Source organism: Bufo bufo, chromosome 4 (assembly GCF_905171765.1).
Source record: "Bufo bufo chromosome 4, aBufBuf1.1, whole genome shotgun sequence".
NCBI classification, from domain to species: domain Eukaryota; kingdom Metazoa; phylum Chordata; class Amphibia; order Anura; family Bufonidae; genus Bufo; species Bufo bufo.
In genome coordinates this window covers 518708806-518729460 of record NC_053392.1, presented here as the reverse complement: position 1 = coordinate 518729460, position 20655 = coordinate 518708806, and the positions used below count along the sequence as shown (strand labels likewise).

The 20655-nt window shown below is 44.6% G+C and overlaps 1 protein-coding gene across 1 annotated transcript in view; it reads left to right on the top strand.

The window, feature by feature from the left end:
- Nucleotides 1–504: 504 nt before the first annotated feature.
- The window catches only part of FANCL (FA complementation group L), a 75918-nt gene continuing 55767 nt past the window's right edge, over nucleotides 505–20655 (top strand). The window contains exons 1-6 of the mRNA XM_040429717.1: nucleotides 505–644; nucleotides 3662–3720; nucleotides 5414–5474; nucleotides 10293–10349; nucleotides 13388–13485; nucleotides 20238–20334. Coding sequence (XP_040285651.1) covers nucleotides 558–644; nucleotides 3662–3720; nucleotides 5414–5474; nucleotides 10293–10349; nucleotides 13388–13485; nucleotides 20238–20334 — 459 coding nt within the window. The 5' untranslated portion in view covers nucleotides 505–557. The remainder of the gene's footprint in view (nucleotides 645–3661; nucleotides 3721–5413; nucleotides 5475–10292; nucleotides 10350–13387; nucleotides 13486–20237; nucleotides 20335–20655) is intronic.

Below are 20655 nucleotides of genomic sequence, written 5' to 3'. Positions count from 1 at the left end.
AGAAAACAAAGGTAACATTGTAATGAGGGTCAAAGATATCTGTAAAGAATAAATCAAGGAAACTGGACTTACTGATCGGAGCCGTCTAAATCACTCAGATTAGGTGAAAGACTCCCTTTAAGAGGACTGGTTGGGATTAGGTGCAGTTATGTTTTGGGCGGAGCTAGAGGCGTGGCCTAGTGCAGGAAAAAAAAAGTGCCACGTTGTGCGCTGCACATTGTTTCCCTCTTTGGTCCGTCATACACCCGATTAGAACAGTCCTATACTGTGGCGGCAGAAAGTACAGCCGACTCCTATACAAAAAAAAAAATCTGTTTTTCCCTACATGCTGATACAACAGCACATGTCTGTCGCCGCCTTCTCCATATCTGTCCCTCTCACTGAGTGTTTCCCGCTCATTCTCCTGTCACCGCCGTCAGTTCCAGCGAGGGAAGCGCGCGCCTCCTCCTCCTCACAGCCCCTCCCTCCACATAGGCGCACGCGCAGTAAGCCCCGCCCTTCTAGAGCGCGTGACCGAGCCCGTCCTTTCGTGTTCCTGTTGAGGTGAAGGCGGCGGGATGTGTGAGGGCGTGTTCAGTCAGTGCCCGCTGCTCCTACCCCAGGACCTGCGCGGGAGAGTGTACGATGGCTTCATCAGGGCGCAGGTAGATGGCTGTGTACCGGGAACTGCTGGCCGTCAGTGTGCGTGCTACAGAGGGATAGCGCTGAGAATGCAGATGAGCCCTGACGTGTCCATAGGCCACGCCCATAGCGGCTGACCACTCCCCCAGGCTGTCCACCTGCCTGGTGCCAATAGTCTAGAACTTTCTGTATGGTCTGTATCAATGGGCAACTTTTTCCCCATGTCCGTGATTTTTATTGAGGCCAGTGGTACTTGACTAAATTGTCTTGGTGGTAATTATTATTTTACAGCGTTCTTATCAGTAATGATGGCAGTGATGCCGATCGCGGTCAATAAAGCCTTTACACGCCGTGATCTCGGCATCTAACCTTGAAAAACCCTTAAAACGGTGGAGGGATTTTAAATTTTTTTTTTCCAGTTCCACCCCATTTGGAATACTTTGTATGTCATATTAAATGGTGGCATGATAAAGTGCAACTTGTCCTGCAAAAAACAAGCCGTCGTATGGATATGTGAACGGAAAAAATAAAAAAGTTATGGCTCCAGGAAGATCGGGAAGAAAAATAAAAACAGACTGTGGTATCCTAAGGGTTAGGGCTCGTTCACACGAACGTAATGCACGTGCATCGTCCGTGGGGCAGGCGCATGGGGATCGCAGACCCATTCACTTGATCGGTCCACGATCCTTCCGTTCCGCAAAAAGATAGAGCAAGTTCTATCTTTTTGCGGTGCGGAAGCGCGGAACGGAACTCCAGAAGGCATTCTGTAGTGTTCCGTTCTTTAGTTCCGCATCTCCGGATTTGTGGACCCATTAAAATGAATGGATTCGCATCCGTAATGCGGAATGGGCACGGAACGGTGCCCGTGTAGTGCGGATCCACAAATGCAGTCTGCAATACGAAAATGGGCATCACACGTTCGTGTGAACGAGCCCTTAAGGGCATGATCAGATGGAGGATTTTGGGTGCAGATTCTGTGGGGAAAACTGTGCCGGATCTGCGCTGAAACCGCCTCCCATTGTTTTCAACGGGAGGCCATGCTGCAGCTCATGTGGCCCAGGGTTTTTGTCGTGCAATTTTTAAGACCGCATCCAGAAATTCGGGGTCCGTTCTTGGCGTGGTTACCGTGCGAACCCAAAGCTGCAACTGAAGCCTGCTCGCGGCTAAGCCTAGAGCGGGTCCTTATGGAAACTGATGGTAGAAACCACAGGGCAGCGGTTTCTGCCATGGGATGCGTGGTCATAATCCTCAATCTGAACATTCCTAAGGTTACCTGCGCCCAGTGCAGTTTTTGGTGCGGATTTTCGTCGGTTTTCACCCTTGCAACTGATAAGTTGCAGATGTTAAACTCCATACGGCAGGTCAACATCCGCTAAGTGTACATGAGATTTGTCTAATCCCATTCACTTTGCTTGGACTTTATTACGACACAACAATCCACACGGAAAAACCGTGTGTAATCTACAACGTTTACACGCGCCCTAACAGCGCTAAACCCCCCCCCCTGTAATAAGCATTTCCCACACTTAGCACGCAGTGCCAGTAGGTTCCTCTTGTAAAGTGTGCCAATTAGAATACACAGCCTCACCTATAATCAGTGCCCGAGAGCCCGTCTTTATAAGAGTGCATGCCGCAGGGGACTGAAACGATGAGGATTTGCTGTGCGGTAAGTGCGCAGCATTTTACAGTAACGGCAAAGGGGATGGGGTTTTAAGTTCAATTTAAATCATGTGCTGCAAAATAAATCCACGGTGTAGATTGATCTGCAGTGTGGATCCGTGGCAAAAAGCGTAACAAAACCCTGTGTAAGGCTACTTTCACACTTGCGGCAGGAGGGATCCGACAGGCTGTTCACTCTGTCGGATCCGTCCTTCCGCTATTTCGCTGGACCGCCGCTCCGTCCCCATTGACTATAATGAGGGCGGAGCTCTGGCGCAGCACGGCGAAAGCCGCCGGACTAAAAAGTCCTGCATGTCCGACTTTTTAGTCCGGCGGCTTTCGCCGTGCTGCGCCGGAGCTCCGCCTCCATCCCCATTATAGTCAATGGGGACGGAGCGGCGGCACGGCGAAATAGCGGAAGGACGGATCCGACATGGTGAACAGCCTGTCGGATCCGTCCTGCCGCAAGTGTGAAAGTACCCTAAAAGTACCCTTCGAGGTACCAATCAGTGCACTCCATCAGGATCGGACACCGTGACAGGGGCTGCTGTCACAAATGTGACCATAACATTACATCCAGAAAACCTGCACAGAGGTTAAAGGGGTTATCCATCTTTGTTGTGCTTTTTACAGACCACTCCCCAGCGTGGCATGTGATCCAGTGACCTGACACGTGTCCACCATGGCCAGCCGTTGGCTGTGGCAGTCATGTGATTTGCGTCAAATATCCTAGGACCAGTACGCACCTGTTCTGTTGGATTCATATAGAACAGGCATGCTCAACCTGCGGCCCTCCAGCTGTTGCAAAACTACAACTCCCATCATGCCCTGCTGTAGGCTGATAGCTGTAAGCTGTCCGGGCATGCTGGGAGTTGTAGTTTTGCAACAGCTGGAGGGCCACAGGTTGAGCCTTCCTGATATAGAATATAATATCTGAGCCATATAGAGGTACAGTAACATGTGTACCACCCAGAGGTAATACAGCTGTGTGCACACAGATGAGCAGAGGCCCTTTAAGAGGCAGTGATTTTCAAGTTTAGGTCCTAGGTATTTTTTTTACTCTCGTTATTGTAGCAACTGTTTTATACAAAAGTAAGAGCCTCTTCTTTTCAGCTCCACAATGAAATGAATCTTCTCTGAATAGAGCGCATACATGTAATATTGAACGGAGAGCTTGCCCATGACATGACACTGTTCTTTAATACAGGCACATTTATATTTAGCGGTATTATGTTTTCTTCATCTTTTGTGCTAGCCTGTGATGAAGTGATGCACATTGTGCGCACATTGCTGATCCTCTTGTTAGAAGTGCTTTTTGTTTTTTGTTTTTTTTAATGTGTTTTTCTTATTTGATTAGCTTGTTTTTTTCCCCCTCTAATAGGAAAAGGACTTTCGACTCAGGATCATTTTGCCGACAGATTTAAAACTACAAAATGCCAGGTACACCGCTCAGTGTTTCAGAGTGCATTTTTCCATAATGTAAAAAGTATAGCTACGAAGGGTATAAGTATACAATCCAGACTTGGATGGCAAATAGCTGTTATGGTTTTGCCAACCCTTTACAGATGATGGGTTTGCCTTCATTGTCTTATCGCCGGGGCCGAACACCCGTACCCCCCGCCAGTCAGCTGCTCTACAGTAGTGGGAGTTGGCACCGGAACGGCACAGCTTTTTCCGTTGTGCAGTGGGTGGAGCCGGTTGCTGCATTTCTGCTCCCATTTACTGCAGTACTGAAGCTCCAACAGCCGCACAAAGTACGGAGCCGTGTAGTTCTGGGAGAACAGCTGATCAGTGTGGGTGCAGGGTGCGGATCTCTCCCAATCAGATAGTGATCGCCTATCCTAAGGTTTGGACAACCGCTACACCCTCCAATCAGCTTAGTGATTTTTTTTTTTCGGTCTGTGGCCAGGCACTAAACAGTGGACGAACCCGGAAGCAGAAAGCTTCATACACTGAGGGGGCAGATTCCTCATAGAGCGGCGGCGTACGCCGGTGTATCATAACCAGGCGTGCTGCCAGATGCTGAGCCAAATTTATGACGAGGCTTACGCAGCATCCGGCATTCTGTTCGCCTATGCTGGTCATCTACACCAGCATAGGTGAAAAAGTCGCAAACTTTTTCATGCTACAAAGGTGGCGAATCTGCCCCTGCGTGTTTCCGACACTGGTGTTTTCTGCAGCTTAGCTCCCGTTCACTTGAATAGGATCTGTCAGCCTTTACACACTAGACAGGGCTTTCCTTTATAGTTATATTATAATTCTGCTCACACATAGATGTTCTCCTAAGAAAGCCCAAACCTCACTTTTACTTTCTCAAATATTCAAGTTTTAGGTTTATTAACATTTTGGTTTCACCGAGAGCACTGTATTTGTTCAATAATAACACACATTTTCATCAATTACAATTTGCCTAATAATTGTGCACACAGTGTATGCCCATCCATAGGGGGCTCAATGGTGATGTGATCAGAGCCTTTCTATGTCACTTAGGCCTCTTGCCCATGATCGTATGCCCTCCGAGATACACGGTCCGTGAGCGGGCCATATGTCCCGGAGCTGCATTGATCGTGCGCACAGGAGCACACAGCATCATAGATTACAAAGATGCCGTGGACTTCGGGCCGCCCGCAGGGCTATTGTCCCGCACTCATAAGATCACATGAGCCCTGCGGGCGGCCCGACGTGCACAGCATCATTGTAATCTATGATGATGTGCGCTCCCGTGCGCACGATCAATGCCGCTTCGGGACATATGGCCGGCTCACTGACCGTATATCTCAGAGGGCATATGGTCGTGAGCAAGAGGCCTTAGGGCAGTTTCACTTGAATGTGTTGGATCTGGGAAACACTTTGTGTGATGGCTACATTTTCCGAACCGAACTCGCACATAATGTGATGCCGGCTCCTCTGACCGAGCTTCATAATGATCTACAGTATGATGGTGTCAGTCCTTGCCTGACCACGGGTCTAGAATACTGTACTCACAGAATGATTCAAGTACAGTAGACCCGCGGTCATGAGTTTGGAGGGAGGAGCAGTGTTGGACCCACAAAGAGCAGGTTTTCCTCCAGAACACTCATGTGGAAATGGCCTTCCTGTTCTTTAATTCATCTGATTTCCTACGTCCCCACAGGTTAGAGTGCAGTTGGCAACTGAAGAACGTTCTGCATGGATATCTGCACCTCCTGAAGCAGGTACACAACAATTGTTTTCTAAAGCTCCGTCTTGTCGAATCCATAAGAAAATGATATTTTGAAGGTACCTATGCAGGTTTAATAGCAGCCTGTGTGCCGTCTGGGAAAGATTGGAATTTCATGAGATTTTATGTGCAAACCATTATTTCTAGTTTTGTTCAACTGTGGCTGGAAGTGAGGCAGAAGCTTGACACGTAGAAGACTTGCCGACACTTCAGAATAACTTGAGAAAGACACCGCAGCTAAAAAGTTACAGATATATATTTCCTTATGTTTCATTTTAGCTCTTGCATACCTTTCATGTTGATCTCAGTTACTGTAAGTCAGGGACCTCTTCCCATTCTCCGTTCCCATTACCCAGATCAGGTGTGCTCTGAATGTCGCCCTCTGGGGAGTAGACATTTATGTATCTGACCTTTCGTCAAGTGCCAAAAAGTGTCTTCTCATTATACTTACCCACACATGGAAGAAAAAGTGCTGCATATGGGAAAGAGGATTTCAGCTCCAAACTTAAAACGAGCTACTTGTATGAGACGATGGAGGAGATAGATGATGACTCTGTGTCACTGTGGTGGAGTCATGATTGGTCAAACTGCACAACCACATTTCTTTTCTGCAAGGGTGGTCTTGTTATTTCTAGGTGTTAAGGGATGTGTTCTTGATTTTGCATGTGTTTTGGGAACCTGTAGATGAGTTGTGGTTTCTCTTCGCCATAAGGATACGTCTACCTGCCGATTTTGGCCGCAACAGCTGTTGTGCAACCAAAGATTGCAGTGTATCTGGGCTGCCATAGGAATGAATGGGTTCCTAACGCTACCTGCACGTTTTCTGCGTATGCAAATAGCAAAACAATCCAACACTATTGGATTTTTTTTGCGTCTCCCGGCAAATATGTGAGTCTCACTGTGACCTCATTCATTCCTATAGCAGTCCTGCTAGACTGCGATACTTGGGCACAGCACATGTCGCGGCCATCCCACTGGTAAAGCAACTGAGCAGCACTTCTCTCAGAAGCATGTAGGGTTGTCTAAGTGACCCTTCTCAATGGTGTCTGTATAGTGAAGGAGATTCATGGACTTCATATCCATCCTGTGACTGGAGTAAGGCAACTTTTACACTTGTGCTAGCAGGGTCCGGCAGAGGAACAGCCTGCCGGATCCGTACTAACGCTAGCCCATGTGTGCCGCCTGCTTGCTGCAGTTTTTGTCCGGCCGCCTCTCGGCATGTTTGCTTTGCCGCAGCCGGACTCCGATCCGTCCCCATTATAGTGAATGGGGCCAGAGCGGACTTTCGGCGGCACACATGGGCTAGCGTTAGTACGGATCTGGTGGGCTGTTCACTTACCGGAACAACCTGCCGGACCCGGCTAGCGCAAGTGTGAAAGTAGACCTCAGTTAGGTCCTCTATAAATTGATGTCTTGTTACAGATGTCTTTTCTTGTTTCATGTTAGGAAAGAAACCTGTTAGTCCTGGGCAGAAGGCAGGGGAGGGCAGGGCAACGAGTCTTATCTGACTTCTCTCTCTTACAGTGCTGACGAGCACTTCTTGGTTCACCCTGTCAGGACTGTAAGGCCTCTTTCACACGGGCGAGAATTCCGTGCGGGTTCAATGCGTGAGGTGAACGCATTGCACCCGCACTGAATCCGGACCCATACACTTCAATGGGGCTGTGCACATGAGCGGTGATTTTCACGCAACGCAGGCCCCATAGAAATGAATGGGTCTGCGTGAAAATTGCAAGCTTCCGCAAGCAAGTGCGGATGCGGTGCGATTTTCACGCATGGTTGCTAGGAGATGATAGGGATGAAAGCAACCCCGGACCCCGTTAAAGTGTATTCACTGTATTATTTTCCCTTATAACATGGTTATAAGGGAAAATAATAGCATTCTTAATACAGAATGCTTACTAAAATGTGGATTAAGGGGTTAAAAAATAAGAAAAATTAACTCGCCTCATCCAATTGATCGCACAGCCGGCATCATCTTCTTGCTTCTTCTTTCAGGACCTGCAAAAGGACCTTTGATGATGTCACCGCGCTCACCACATCAGCGCAGGTTCTGCTGAATGAAGATAGAAGATTTCTATTTTCATTCAGCAGGACCTGCGCTGACGTCACCACGCTCCCCACGTTGGTGAGCGCGATGACGTCATCAAAGGTCCTTTTGCAGGTCCTGAAAGAAGTAGCAAGAAGACTATGCCGGCTGCCTTAATCCACATTTTTAGTAAGCATTCTGTATTAAGAATAATAATAAAATCTACAGAACACCTAACCCAAACACGAACGTCAGTGAAGAAGTCCGGGTTCGGTTCTGGGTACCACATTTAGTTTTTTCTCACGCGCGTGCAAAGCGCATTGCACTCGCGCGAAAAAAAACGGAACATCGGAACGCAGTCAAAACTGACTGCAATTGTGTGCCTACTCGCGCGAGTTTCCCGCAATGCACACGCGACACATCCAGAGCATTGAAGAGCCCATGGAGCTGAGGCCTCTTTCTAAGCGCAGCTCAATCCTATTCAAGTGAATGGGGATGAACTGCAATACCAAGCACAGCCACTATGCAATGGACAGTACTGTGCTTGGTATGCTGTGAGACAGTTTCTACAGAGGACCCTATCTGGGAAGGGTTTTCACTAACCGGCTACTAACCACTCTTGTCCCAGACACTAAAACTTAACTTTTACTTCTTTATTAAAACAAGTGAAAGAATATGACAAGTGAGCTAGCTGAGAGGTTAAAACTGGCTGTACCCCATATATAGATGCTGTTAATGACTGGTATGAAGCGTAAATATACAGGCCGGGGGTGCACTGACCCGCACTGCCCCTGCTGTATTCGCTAGGGTATTGCACTGTGCTTGATATCTAATATCCCCCACAATTGGGGTGTAAATTGTGGAACAGACCTGTTCACACTAAGTGCTATTGCATCAAGCACACAGATTGCAGTCTAACGTCAAAGGAGTACAGCAAATGAAAACCTAAATTCCGCCCCCCAACATGTTTCGCCAGCTAATCTGGCTTCATCAGGGGTAATGGGCAGACTTCTGGTATGCTGTGAGAAGGCTGCGGCCTCTTGAAACAGCTGCTTAGTGGGTGCTGGGTGTTGGAGCCCCGCAGATCAGGTATTAATGACTTATCCTGAGTATAGGTTAAAAAAACGGATCCGCAAAAAATACAGATGACGTCCGTGTGCATTCCGTATTTTGCGGAACAGAACAGCTGGCCCCTGATAGAATATCCTTGTCCGGAATGCGGCTAATAATAGGACATGTTCTATTTTTTTACGGAATGGAAATACGGATATACGGAAACAGAATGCACACAGAGTAACTTCCTTTTTTTTTTTTGCAAGCCCATTGAAATTAATGGTTCCGCATACGGTCCGCAAAAAAAACGGAACGGACACGGAAAGAAAATGCGTTCATGTGCATGAGCCTTTAGACACCTGACAAACCCCTGTAAAGGGTTTGTCTGAAATTAGAAAAACAGCTTCTTTCTTCCAAAAACGGCACCATACCTTCCGTGGGGGGCGTGCGGTTTGCAACGCGGCTCTATTTACTTCAATGCAGCTGAGCTGCAGGACCAGACACAAGCCATGGACAGGTATGTTTTTGGAAGAAAGCAGCCATGTTTTTCTAATCCTGAACATGCCATTAACCCTTTTAGGACCAGACGATTTTCAATCTTTTTGTTCATTTTATTTATATTTTTAAATTTTTTTTTTTTACTCCCAGCCTTCCCAAAGCCATAACTTTTGTATTTTTCCATTCACATAGCCGTAGGACAGACAGTTTTTTTGTGGGACAAGTTGCACTTTCTAATGGCACCATTACCAGTTGCATATAATGTAGTGGGAAGCGGGAATACAATTCCAAATGGGGTGGAATAAAAAAAAAAAAAAAATCCTCCATAGTTTTATGGGTTTTGGTGCGGTAAAACTGACCTGTTACTTTCGTGCTCCGGGTCAGTTTGATTGCACAATTAGAACAATACCACATATGTACGGTATGTTTTTTAGTTTACTTTTTTGCTTTTTATAACTGAAAAAAATAAAAACTTTGGAAAAAAACAAATTTCTCTCTTTGCATTGCCATATTCTGCAGCGGCCCAGCCTCTGTACAAGCCATGTGAGACAACATGCAGCAGCCGCACCATGGCCAAAACTAGCGCCTGAAATTGGATCAAATCTGCATGGTATTGTCATGGAGTCTTTTTGCAGAGCAGCACGGTGGCTCGCTGGTTAGCACTGGTGGCTTGCTGAGGTTGTGGGTTCGAATCTGACCAAGGGACAGTGTCTGCATGGAGTTTGTGTGGGTTTCCTCAGCGTATTCTGGTTTCCAACAAAGACATACAACTTAAATTTGGACATGATCCACAGGTATGTGTCGCCATTCCCCAATACCATTGCATGCCGTTATTGGAGAGGTGTTTTCCCATTACTGGTCTTACAATGAACTGTAGGGACTAAATGAAATAAATATGAACTTTATCAAACTGGTGTGAAGTAGAACTGGCTTAGTTGCCCATAGCAACCAATCAGATTCCTCCTTTCATTTTTGACAGCTCCTTTGGAAAATGAAAGGGGGGAATCTGATTGGTTGCTATGGGCAACTAAGCCAGTTCTACTTTACACCAGTGATTTGTACCCTATTGATGGGACACTGAGATGTGGGCAGAGCAGTTTATGGTGTTTGGGGCAAATACTGGCCACGGGCTCTTAGTAGCAATTATACTTTGTGTGCCTACAGTTATGTACAATGCTTGTTTGTAATGCAAATGCATTTTTACATTTTATTTCCTTATTTTTCCCCCTAAAGAGGTTGCAGCACAGTCCAAATCTAAGCAGCTTTATGATGGAGCTGAAGACTATATTGGTAAGTAGCACTGGTGCATATTGCATAGCGGCAAATATATATATTTAGTATATTGAATAAATGATCGGTAATTAGTTACTGACAGAATAGTCAGTGTTTTCTAGCATAAATGCACTAATTAATATGGTGTTCATGTCAGAGGCCATATGTATGAAGCCTCTCTGTTAAAAAAAAAAAAAGACATCCGTCCATCCAGTTCAGTCTCTTAGGCCTCTTTCACACGGGTGTGTCCGGATTAGGTCCAGATGCGTCCCGATGCATTGCAGCAAACCCGCGCGAGTAGGAACGCATTTGCAGTCAGTTTTGACTGCGATTGCGTTCCGATGTTCAGTTTTTGTCGCGCGGGTGCAATGTGTTTTGCACGCGCGTGATAAAAAACCGACTGTGGTACCCAGACCCGAACTTCTTTACAGAAGTTCAGGTTTGGGTTAGTTGTAGTGTAGATTGTATTATTTTCCCTTATAACATGGTTATAAGGGAAAATAATAGCATTCTGAATACAGAATGAATAGTACAATAGTGCTGGAGGGGTTAAAAAAAATAAAAATAAAAAATTTAACTCATTAATCCACTTGTTCGCGCAGCCGGCATCTCTTCTGTCTTCATCTGTGAGCAATAGGACCTTTGATGACATCACTGCGTTCATCACATGGTCCATCACATGATCCATCACCATGGTGATGGTTAATGTGATAAGCGTAGTGACGTCATCAAAGATAAAGACAGAATAGATGCCGGCTGTGCTAACAAGTGGACTAAGGTGAGTTAAATTTTTTTTTTTTTTTTTTTTTAACCCCTCCAGCCCTATTTTACTATGCATTCTGTATTCAGAATGCTATTATTTTCCCTTATAACCATGTTATAAGGGGAAATAATAATGATCGGGTCCCCATCCCGATCGTCACCTAGCAACCGCGCGTGAAAATCGCACCGCATCCGCACTTGCTTGCGGATGCTTGCGATTTTCACACAACCCTATTTATTTCTATGGGGCCTGCGTTACGTGAAAAACGCACAAAGAGGATCATGCTGCGATTTTCACGCAATGCACAAGTGATGCGTGAAAATCACCGCTCGTGTGCACAGCCCCATAGAAATGAATGGGTCAGGATTCAGTGCGGGTGCAATGCGTTCAACTCACGCATCGCATCCGCGGGGAATACTCGCCCCGTGTGAAAGGGGCCTTATCCTGCAAAGTTGATCCAGAGGTAGAAGCCAATTTTCCTTATTTTAGAGGCAAGAATTCCTTCCCCACTCCAATCAGGCAATCAGAAATAATCAGCATGGATTTATATAATGCCCGCAAATCGAGGCAACACAAGTACTATAATGCTGAGGTATTATGGCCTTGAAGCAATTTTTCCTCACGCAGGCACTATACAGCCTACAGCTCCATGGAAATGACTGCAGTCCGGAGCTGTTTTCACAATTCTGCTGGTTTCACAGCTGAACTCCCAGCGTTTCTTGCATGTCTAATGTCTGCACATCCCAGAATCATGTTCAAGGCGAATTCAGACCATCTGATTGCCCAGACAATGAGACGTGGCCATGTAATCACTGTGGTGAGCCTGAATTCAGGTCTGCTGACTGAAAACATTTGCCTGTAATCTGTTTTGCTGCTTTGGTAGCCTACAACCAGAACCCTGCCCCTATGTATACAATGCGTTTTAGGGCTGCAGCTATCGATTATTTTAGTAATCAAGTATTCTACCAATTAATCCAACGATTAATCGAGTACTCTAATTAGAAAAAGCTAATTAAAAGAACGTTTTCTATAAAAACTCATCAGCTCCCCTGCCATCAGTCCCCCCCCCATTGCCATTAGTTCCTCCCCCAGTGCCACCAGCTCCCCCTAGTGCCATCAGTTCCCCCTCCAATGCCATCAACTCCTCATCTAATGCCACCAGCTTTCCCATGTCATCAGTTGCTCCCCCTCCCAGTGCCATCAGCTCCCCCTCCAATGCCATCAGCTCCCCCAAGTGCGATGAACTTCCCCCAGTGCCACCAGCTGCCCCCACTGCCATCAGTATCCCCACTCCCCACTCTATATATATATATCAGACCCCCAATATCTGACCTCAGATCAGGCCCCCATATCTGACCTCGGATCAGACCCCCATATCTGACCTCGGATCAGACCCCCATATTTGACCTCGGATCAGACCCCCATATCTGACCTCGGATCAGACCCCCATATCTGACCTCGGATCAGACCCCCATATCTGACCTCGGATCAGACCCCCATATCTGACCTCGGATCAGACCCCCATATCTGACCTCGGATCAGACCCCCATATCTGACCTCGGATCAGACCCCCATATCTGACCTCGGATCAGACCCCCATATCTGACCTCGGATCAGACCCCCATATCTGACCTCGGATCAGACCCCCATATCTGACCTCGGATCAGACCCCCATATCTGACCTCGGATCAGACCCCCATATCTGACCTCGGATCAGACCCCCATATCTGACCTCGGATCAGACCCCCATATCTGACCTCGGATCAGACCCCCATATCAGACCAAAAATTACAAAATAAACTTACCTCTAATGCTCTGGACAGCACCGCTACTTTGCTCGCCGCGCCTCCTGCATTCTAGTGTGCACTTCCATAATTGAAGCACTCACTAGTATACACTCTCTAGTAGGCGCAATGTCATTTTTCCCTACTTTTGGTCTTATAAAGTTATAAAACGAAAAATACAGTAGTTTTTCCTACATCAAAATCCTATAACAGTGACTCCTATAAACTATGGTACACTTCCCATAATGCAATGTCTGTACGAATCACTGTTAACTCCACAACCCTTCCCAATAACAAAGAGTGGCCTTGAATCGTCACTAAATATACCGGTTACTCAGCTTTTTATCTCGCTCCTGTATAAGTTGTGAAATGGTAGTCATATAAATATGGGTATATTTAATATGGTATTTACAGTATTGAAGAACTAAACGGGCTCTTTTTCCTGAAGACCAGTATTCCTAGCCTTACAGTTATCTATTTTCTGAACACACGTAAATGTTATATTTCAGGATTCTGCTCTGAAGAACACAAATTCAATAGAAGCATCTCCTGCTCCACAGTATTATTCTTGCCTGGTTACGGACATAGAGAATTTAGGATGGGATAAGTATGTTTGGATCTTCTGTGACTTCTCTTTGTAGTTCTCTTTTGTTAGCTATATCACAAATCTTGCCCCTCTGGTAGCTCTGACATGTACAAATAGTGTTGACAAGTACAAATGAAAAACAATCGTACTAACCCCCCAATACCCATATATTTTTTTGAAAGTAAATTAAAGTAAATAAAAGTTGATATTATTGGATAAAAGTGTGACCCAAGTAGAAAGTTATGTGCACCACTCCTAAAAATAACATTTCAACATGTGCAGAGTTCATTTATGCCACTTGGGCCTAAATTTCCAGGTAGACATCTTCATAAAATCACCAGAACTAGAAAGACCAAAAATCTAGTTTAAAGTTGGAACTTAAAAAAAAGTTAAATCCTATAAAATACAGGGATTACAGTTTCTTTAAAAGTAAGTGAACCCCAAAGCCTATATGTTTCCTGAAAGCAGACAACCTAGTGATTGCAGTTGCTTTGATGGGCTGTTGCCGATTGTGTCCATCTTCATGTAAGGGATCATGCACGTGACTGTATTTTTGTCTAATCCACATTTTTTGTGGATTGCGTACAGACCAATTCATTTCGATGGGTCCACAAAAAATGGACAGCACACGCATGTCATCCATGTGCTGACCGCATCCGTCTGGCCAGGCTGCAAATGATGGAATTTGTCTGTTTTGCGGACAAATGTAGGCTTTGTGACAGTAGGTCCTGCGAAACTTGCGGGATGCGCACGGGCCGCATTGGCATTTTGAAGATTTGTGTGCAGGAGGCCCAACCTTGTGACAAACAGGAATTGTTTTTAAAAAATGCTTAAAAGCAAGCTTTTGCACCTAAAACTCACACTAAAGCTCCTCTTACAGATAGAAACAATGTAAAAATAATATATCGAGGTGTGCAGAGCTTGTGTTCATAAAGGGGTTATCCCTCAAAAAGTATTGCAATGAAAAGGGCATTTCAAATGAAGTATTATTGCAATATGTGGTATAAAATATTGTAATTTTTTTAATGTATATTCTGGTAGCGCACCCCACGTTTAATCCATCTGGTCCACCTTCTCCTGCATTCATAGGTGGACTAACACGCTCAGTAGCTTCCTCTCCCATTAGTGCTGGTGTAGTGATCTTATGGTCATCTTATCTAATGACCATGTTTTCGATGAGAGTAGTTAACTAAATAGTGTGAAATCAGGTTGTTAGGTATATTTGACATTGTGGTTCTGTAATATTTTTCCATTCTGTGTACTTAAAAAAAAAAAAATTGTGCAGATCTTAGTAAAAATCACAGAAAAAAATTGAAAACATCCTGCACAATATGATAACTGAATATGCAGATGTACATGGCAACACTTATAAGGAACAAATCACAGAAGATGGTGCGCTAACACAATAGATGCAAACATTATATATGGACTAAGCCCATAAAATCTGAGACTCGGCCAATATATTTTAATCAAAACACATCTGTGCCCACCTACCCGCGCCAAGATGGGGTCAGTCAGGCAGGTCCTACTCTAAACCTACCTATGCCGTTGGGCATCTATATTCAGGAGAGCAGACCCTACACATATAGTGTGCTGCTCCTAGTTACCTCTGTGTGCACCAAGCAACCAATGAGAGGAGGAGCACGGACACCTATATGTACCACCTAATAAAATTCGCATGTGGGATAGGTGGGGCAAAAAGGGCACAAGAATGCTACTCCCCAGATAATAGGAGCGCATTCACACTTGAAGATGCCACTCCTTCAAGCACATAGATTAAACAAAAATTACAGAAAAACATACAAAACATTTTGCACGATATGATGTTCTGCTCTCCTGAATGTAGATGCCCAACGGCATAGATAGGTTTAGAGTAGGACCTGACTGAGACCACCTTGGCGCGGGTAGGCGGGCACAGATGTGTTTTGATCAAAATATATTGGCTGAGAGTCTCAGATTTTATCATATCAGGGTGAGGGCTTTGTCCTTATATAATGCTTGCATCTATTGTATTAATGCATTATTTCCCGTGATTTGTGCAGATCTTAGTACCCCCAAAGGAAACCCACAAAAACATGGGGAGAAATACAAACTCCATGCACATGTTATCCTTGGTCGGATTTGCACCCAGGACCCCAGTGCTGTCCATATTTTAGTCCCTATTGGCTGTTACTGTAATTTAGATTGGCCGCAAATATTCAGTGACACCGAGCAAAGGATGAACAATCTTTCAGAGAACGTTCTTTTAACAAAAAGTCAGCCCAACTCATTCTAGGTAATGACTGTGTTATTGGTCACCTTAAATTATCAGTTGCTAAGTTGTACTCAACAAATGTTCATTTGGTTGAAATCTTCCATTTTCCTCATCACCTTTAGTCCAGCTGTAGTACACCTTAAAGGGGATGTGATGTCTCATCTGGGGCATGTATGGAATATCGCTAGAATACGCCATAAAGGTCAGATAGTTGCGGGTCCCACCTGTGGTCAAGCGCTGTCTCATCATAGTGGAGGTGTGCCCATGCTTGCAAGGCTTGTTCTGCCATCACTTTGAGGTCCATTTCTGGAGATAGGACCAGTCCCAGAGATGGTACCCGCACCTGTCTGACAATTATGGCATATCATACCATTATAGCCCCATAGCAGTTATGCGTGGTATTCTCTCCGTTCATTTTGGGAGCCCCTATCTGGAGATAGGTGCAGGTCCCATCTCTGCGACCTACTCCTATCTGACATGGCCTAGCCTAGCAATATGCTATAAATTTCTAGAGAGGGCAACCCCTTTACCCCTAACATATCCAGTATTCTGAACACCCCATCATTGATTTAGGGAACAATAAAACCCTAATAAACATTATATGGTTTGCATAAAAAAAAAAAAGCATGAGAATGCATTGTATAATAATTTATACTTTTAAGTGTTTATTGGAAATGGCAAACACTCCTTCACATTTACAATGCAAATATGTCTGTCAAAGTTTAATCTCATTTAAATTACCTCATCTGAAACTTAATTACATTGTTCAGACTTGGGCAAACAGCAATGAAATCTCTTGATACAGGGCATTTAGAGCAGCTGCATCCAGGCGAAATATGAAGATACCAGTAGACTTAACCGTGTGGTTATTTGTTTACACCTGCTATATTACCATCCCATATCCAGTCCGAAAACCATCATCAAATGTGTTTTGTGGGGTTTTATTCATCATATGAGAATTCATTTCTGTTCCGTATGTTCATCTCCAAAATCTCTTTGAAGAAATAATGGAACACCATTTACAGTTTATTGATGACCGTTCTGGGTGTCAGAGGCCGACATGGTTGTCCAATATTAATGTCCACTACCCTGGGTCTACCATCAGGTGAAGATCCATTTATGGCAATATCAGATATGTGTAATTTATTTTAATGTTTTGCTACTTTTGTACACTAAATAAAAAAGATCCTTCGTTTATACAGGATGAGATGGAGTTTTCATTTGGTATTGTTTTACGTTACATGTGAATTAATGAGTGGCAATTATTATTATTTTCTCTTGGGGAATGAGAAAAAAAAAGTGATTCTGACAATGGCCCAGATTTACTAATGTGCTAGTGCCAAAAATATGTCTAAAAAGTGCAATTTGGCACATCTACGGTTTCTACACTATTTTCCAACTTGTGTAGAAAGCGCGTGGAGTTTCACAGGAAAGGGGGAGAACTTAAGATGCGCCATTTTGCACCAAACCTTTGAGACAATTTTTTACAACACAATTGCGTCAAAGTATGGCTCATGCACATGACTATGTATTTTGCGGTCCGCAAAAAACGGATCCGCAAAAAATACGGATAACATCTGTGTGCATTCTGTTTTTTGCGGAACGGAACAGCTGGCCCTTCATAGAACAGTACTATCCTTGTCCGTAATGCGGACAATAACAGGACATGTTCTATTTTTTTGCGGACATACGGAAACGGAATGCACACGGAGTAACTTCAGTTTTTTTGGCGGACCCATTGAAGTGAATGGTTCCGCATACAGTCCGCAAAAAAAACGGAACGGAAACCGAAAGAAATGAGCCCTAAGTGCATGTGTGCATGAGCCCTAAGTGTCAGAGAAAAGTGTATTTTTCAACAGCACAAGTATCACCCATTCTGAGCCCCTGTAATAAATGTGGTGCAGGTCTAGACAGCTGGTCTAAGCTTACGCCATCTTTGCTATTAGTAAATCTGGGCCAATGTTTTTTGTGTGCGTCTGGGATGAGGCCAAAAACTGTACCGACAGAGAAGAGATCAGGGCAATCTCAACTGACTGCAGCTTAAGGCCTCATGCACACGACCGTTGTTGGGTTCCGTGTCCGTTGTTCCGTTTTCCATGATATTCTGCGGACCCATTGACTTTCAATGGGTCCGTTGAAAACTCGGAAAATGCACCGTTTGTCATCCGCGTCCGTGATCCGTGTTTCCAGTCCGTCAAAAAAATATGACCTGTCCTATTTTTTTCACGGACAACGGTTCGCGGACCCATTCAAGTCAATGGGTCCGTGAAAAAACACGGAGGCACACAAGATTGTCATCCGCGTCCGTGTCCGTTTTTTTCCTATCATTTTCAAGGCAAACTTGACTTAGATTTTTTTTTCACTTTTCCTGTCTGGTGATCCTCCAAAAATCAAGGAAGACACACGGAAAAGAAAACGGAAACGGATCACGGAACAACGGAACCCCGTCTTGCGGACCGTGAAAAAATACTGTCGTGTGCATGAGGCCTAAAGACATCCTTAGGCCTTATGCACACGACCGTTATGTGTTTTGCGGTCGTAAATCGCGGTTCCACAAAACATGGATGGCGTCCGTGTGCGTTCCACAATTTGCAGAACGGCGCTGTGACAAACTGCCATTTGCCACTGGGCATTGTAGAGGACTTAGGGCTAGCCTCCTGCCCTACGACTATGGCCCCGGGACATATTACCCTTCAAGAACAGAACTATGCCGCATGTCTGGACTGTTCTTAGGACCGAACGCGGTCAGCGGTGTATACTAAAGAATCTATGGAACTGTTTTGGGCAGGAAATTGTGCTTGCGGTCGGTCATAAAGGACTTCACTTAACTTTTGATCCGCTGGAGGGATTTGTGTGATTTTTGGAAGTGTTTGTTTGATGTATGCTGAGTTTAAATATGTAATTTTTATGGAGATGGAATGTATGGTTTTAAAGTTACAGTGTATGTTTAAAAACTGTATTTTTACTGTCTGTGATAGTTATGTTAATCCATAATTATATCACAGACAGAAGAGAGGATTTTGTGTATTCGGGTGGTGATTCCTCTCCTATTGTTCCCACATGTGTATTGGTGATCTCCCTTTGTCCTGGGAGATAATTGAATTGCACTTTGGGTGTCTCCAGGGCAGAGAGGAGGAGACCATGATGCATTGTGGGGACCTGCATAAATATGGGCGGGTTGCCCTCAATAAAGAGTTCAGCTCAGTTCATGTTTTTCGAACCCTTCAAAACGCAGCCTTGTCTCGTTATTGGAGGGAATTGCTGTATCACGCTGGGGATTGCTATGCTCTGCATATTCCCTGGAGGAGAGATCTTTCCCACACTGTCCTGAATGCTGGAGGTTCATTCAGGGTGGAAGGAAGACGGCGCAGCTCCAGTTAAGCTACGGCGGTTGTGGAGTCTGCGGTGGTTGTGGTGTCCAGTGCGGTGCTTGTGGTCCTCGGCGCAAGCTAGGAAGCGTCCATTAACGGAAGCGGATCCGTTACAGGCGCGGACAGCCTTTAATATAACTGCCTATTCTTGTCCGCAAAGTTAGCAATATCATGCTTATCCCATCTAAAATCATGCTTATTTTCTTTTTTATATGTAATTTAACTTTTCTAAAATGCCCTAGCAGGGGCAGGCAAAGATTAGAACATGCTACTGGCAGGCAGTCTTTGCCCGCAGTGCCGCATTCCCATTGTACGCTGTCTCTACCTCCTGTTCCTCCTTCCTGTCTCCTTCCATCCCTTCCCTGGCTCTTATTTGTTTAATTGGTGGCATTGTTCACTGTTCCTCCTGTCTCAATCACCTGTTGTGAATGGTGGATCCTGTCTTATCTATACACAGAGGTGATATCATTACAGGCAGGATTAGAATAATAGATTAGCAGGTAACTGTAGTAAAGTGGTCTGTACAGACCAAGAAGTGGTGCCTATTATTAGGCTTAGTGGCCAGTGCGAAAACTGCTGAATTTTTTTATATTTTTATATTGACATGGAAAATTAAAAATATAAGTTTTTAAAAACATAATAACGGGAGTTAAACAATAGGTTATTTTCTGATGGCACATTCCCTGTAAAGCTAATTGATGTGCTTCCGCAGCAGAGGAGGGAGCATCGTGTTGCTGTTGGCCTTTTGTCAGAATGAAACTGCCCTCCATTTCGAATAGGAAGGGGTCCGGACAGCTGGTCTGCAGTCCAGAATTGGACCGTGGTCCGGATGTTAAATATTGCTGACCGAGCAGGTGTCTGTGTATTTTACCTGTCATCATGTCATTTTCCAATATATTATGTTGAAATGTATAATTTTTCTTTTTAAATAAAAAAATGAAAGACTATAACATAAAAAAAAAAACATGCAAACCTAGATGTGCACCCTGGAGAGTCACATGTACGCATTCTTGCCCCACACACAAGTCTAGCATGCCTGTTTTCAAAACTCCTGCAATATTACCATTCGAAATCCAGTCTGAAAACTATCATTTCCTGGGGGTCAAGACATTTAAAATTTATTTTTCTTTTTTTCTTTCTATTTTTAGATTATTATTTGTAGATGATGAGTTTCGTACAATCAAATTAAAAATTAAAGATTCTTCAGGACGTGAACACGTAATTGTTGTGAGCCTAAGTGCAAAGGTAAGTGTCCATGTTTTCCTGCTTTAGTTCATATGAAAAAAATCCTGTGATAATTTCTTCAGTCAGTGGAATCTGAGGGGTGCTAGAATATCAAATATACAGGATTATCAGGCATTTAAAATTATATAAGGCTATTAATCCCATAATAAAATGTCAGGATAGTTATCCTAGGGAGAAATTAAGGATAGACCTGCCAATCATATGTGGGTAGGGGAAGCTCAGGTACAGTGACTCCTCTCCGGCAGCGTATGACTCTTCTTAGGCACACACTGCCAGCATTAGCGTGCATTAGGGGTGAGTGATAAAAACGATATGAACGAT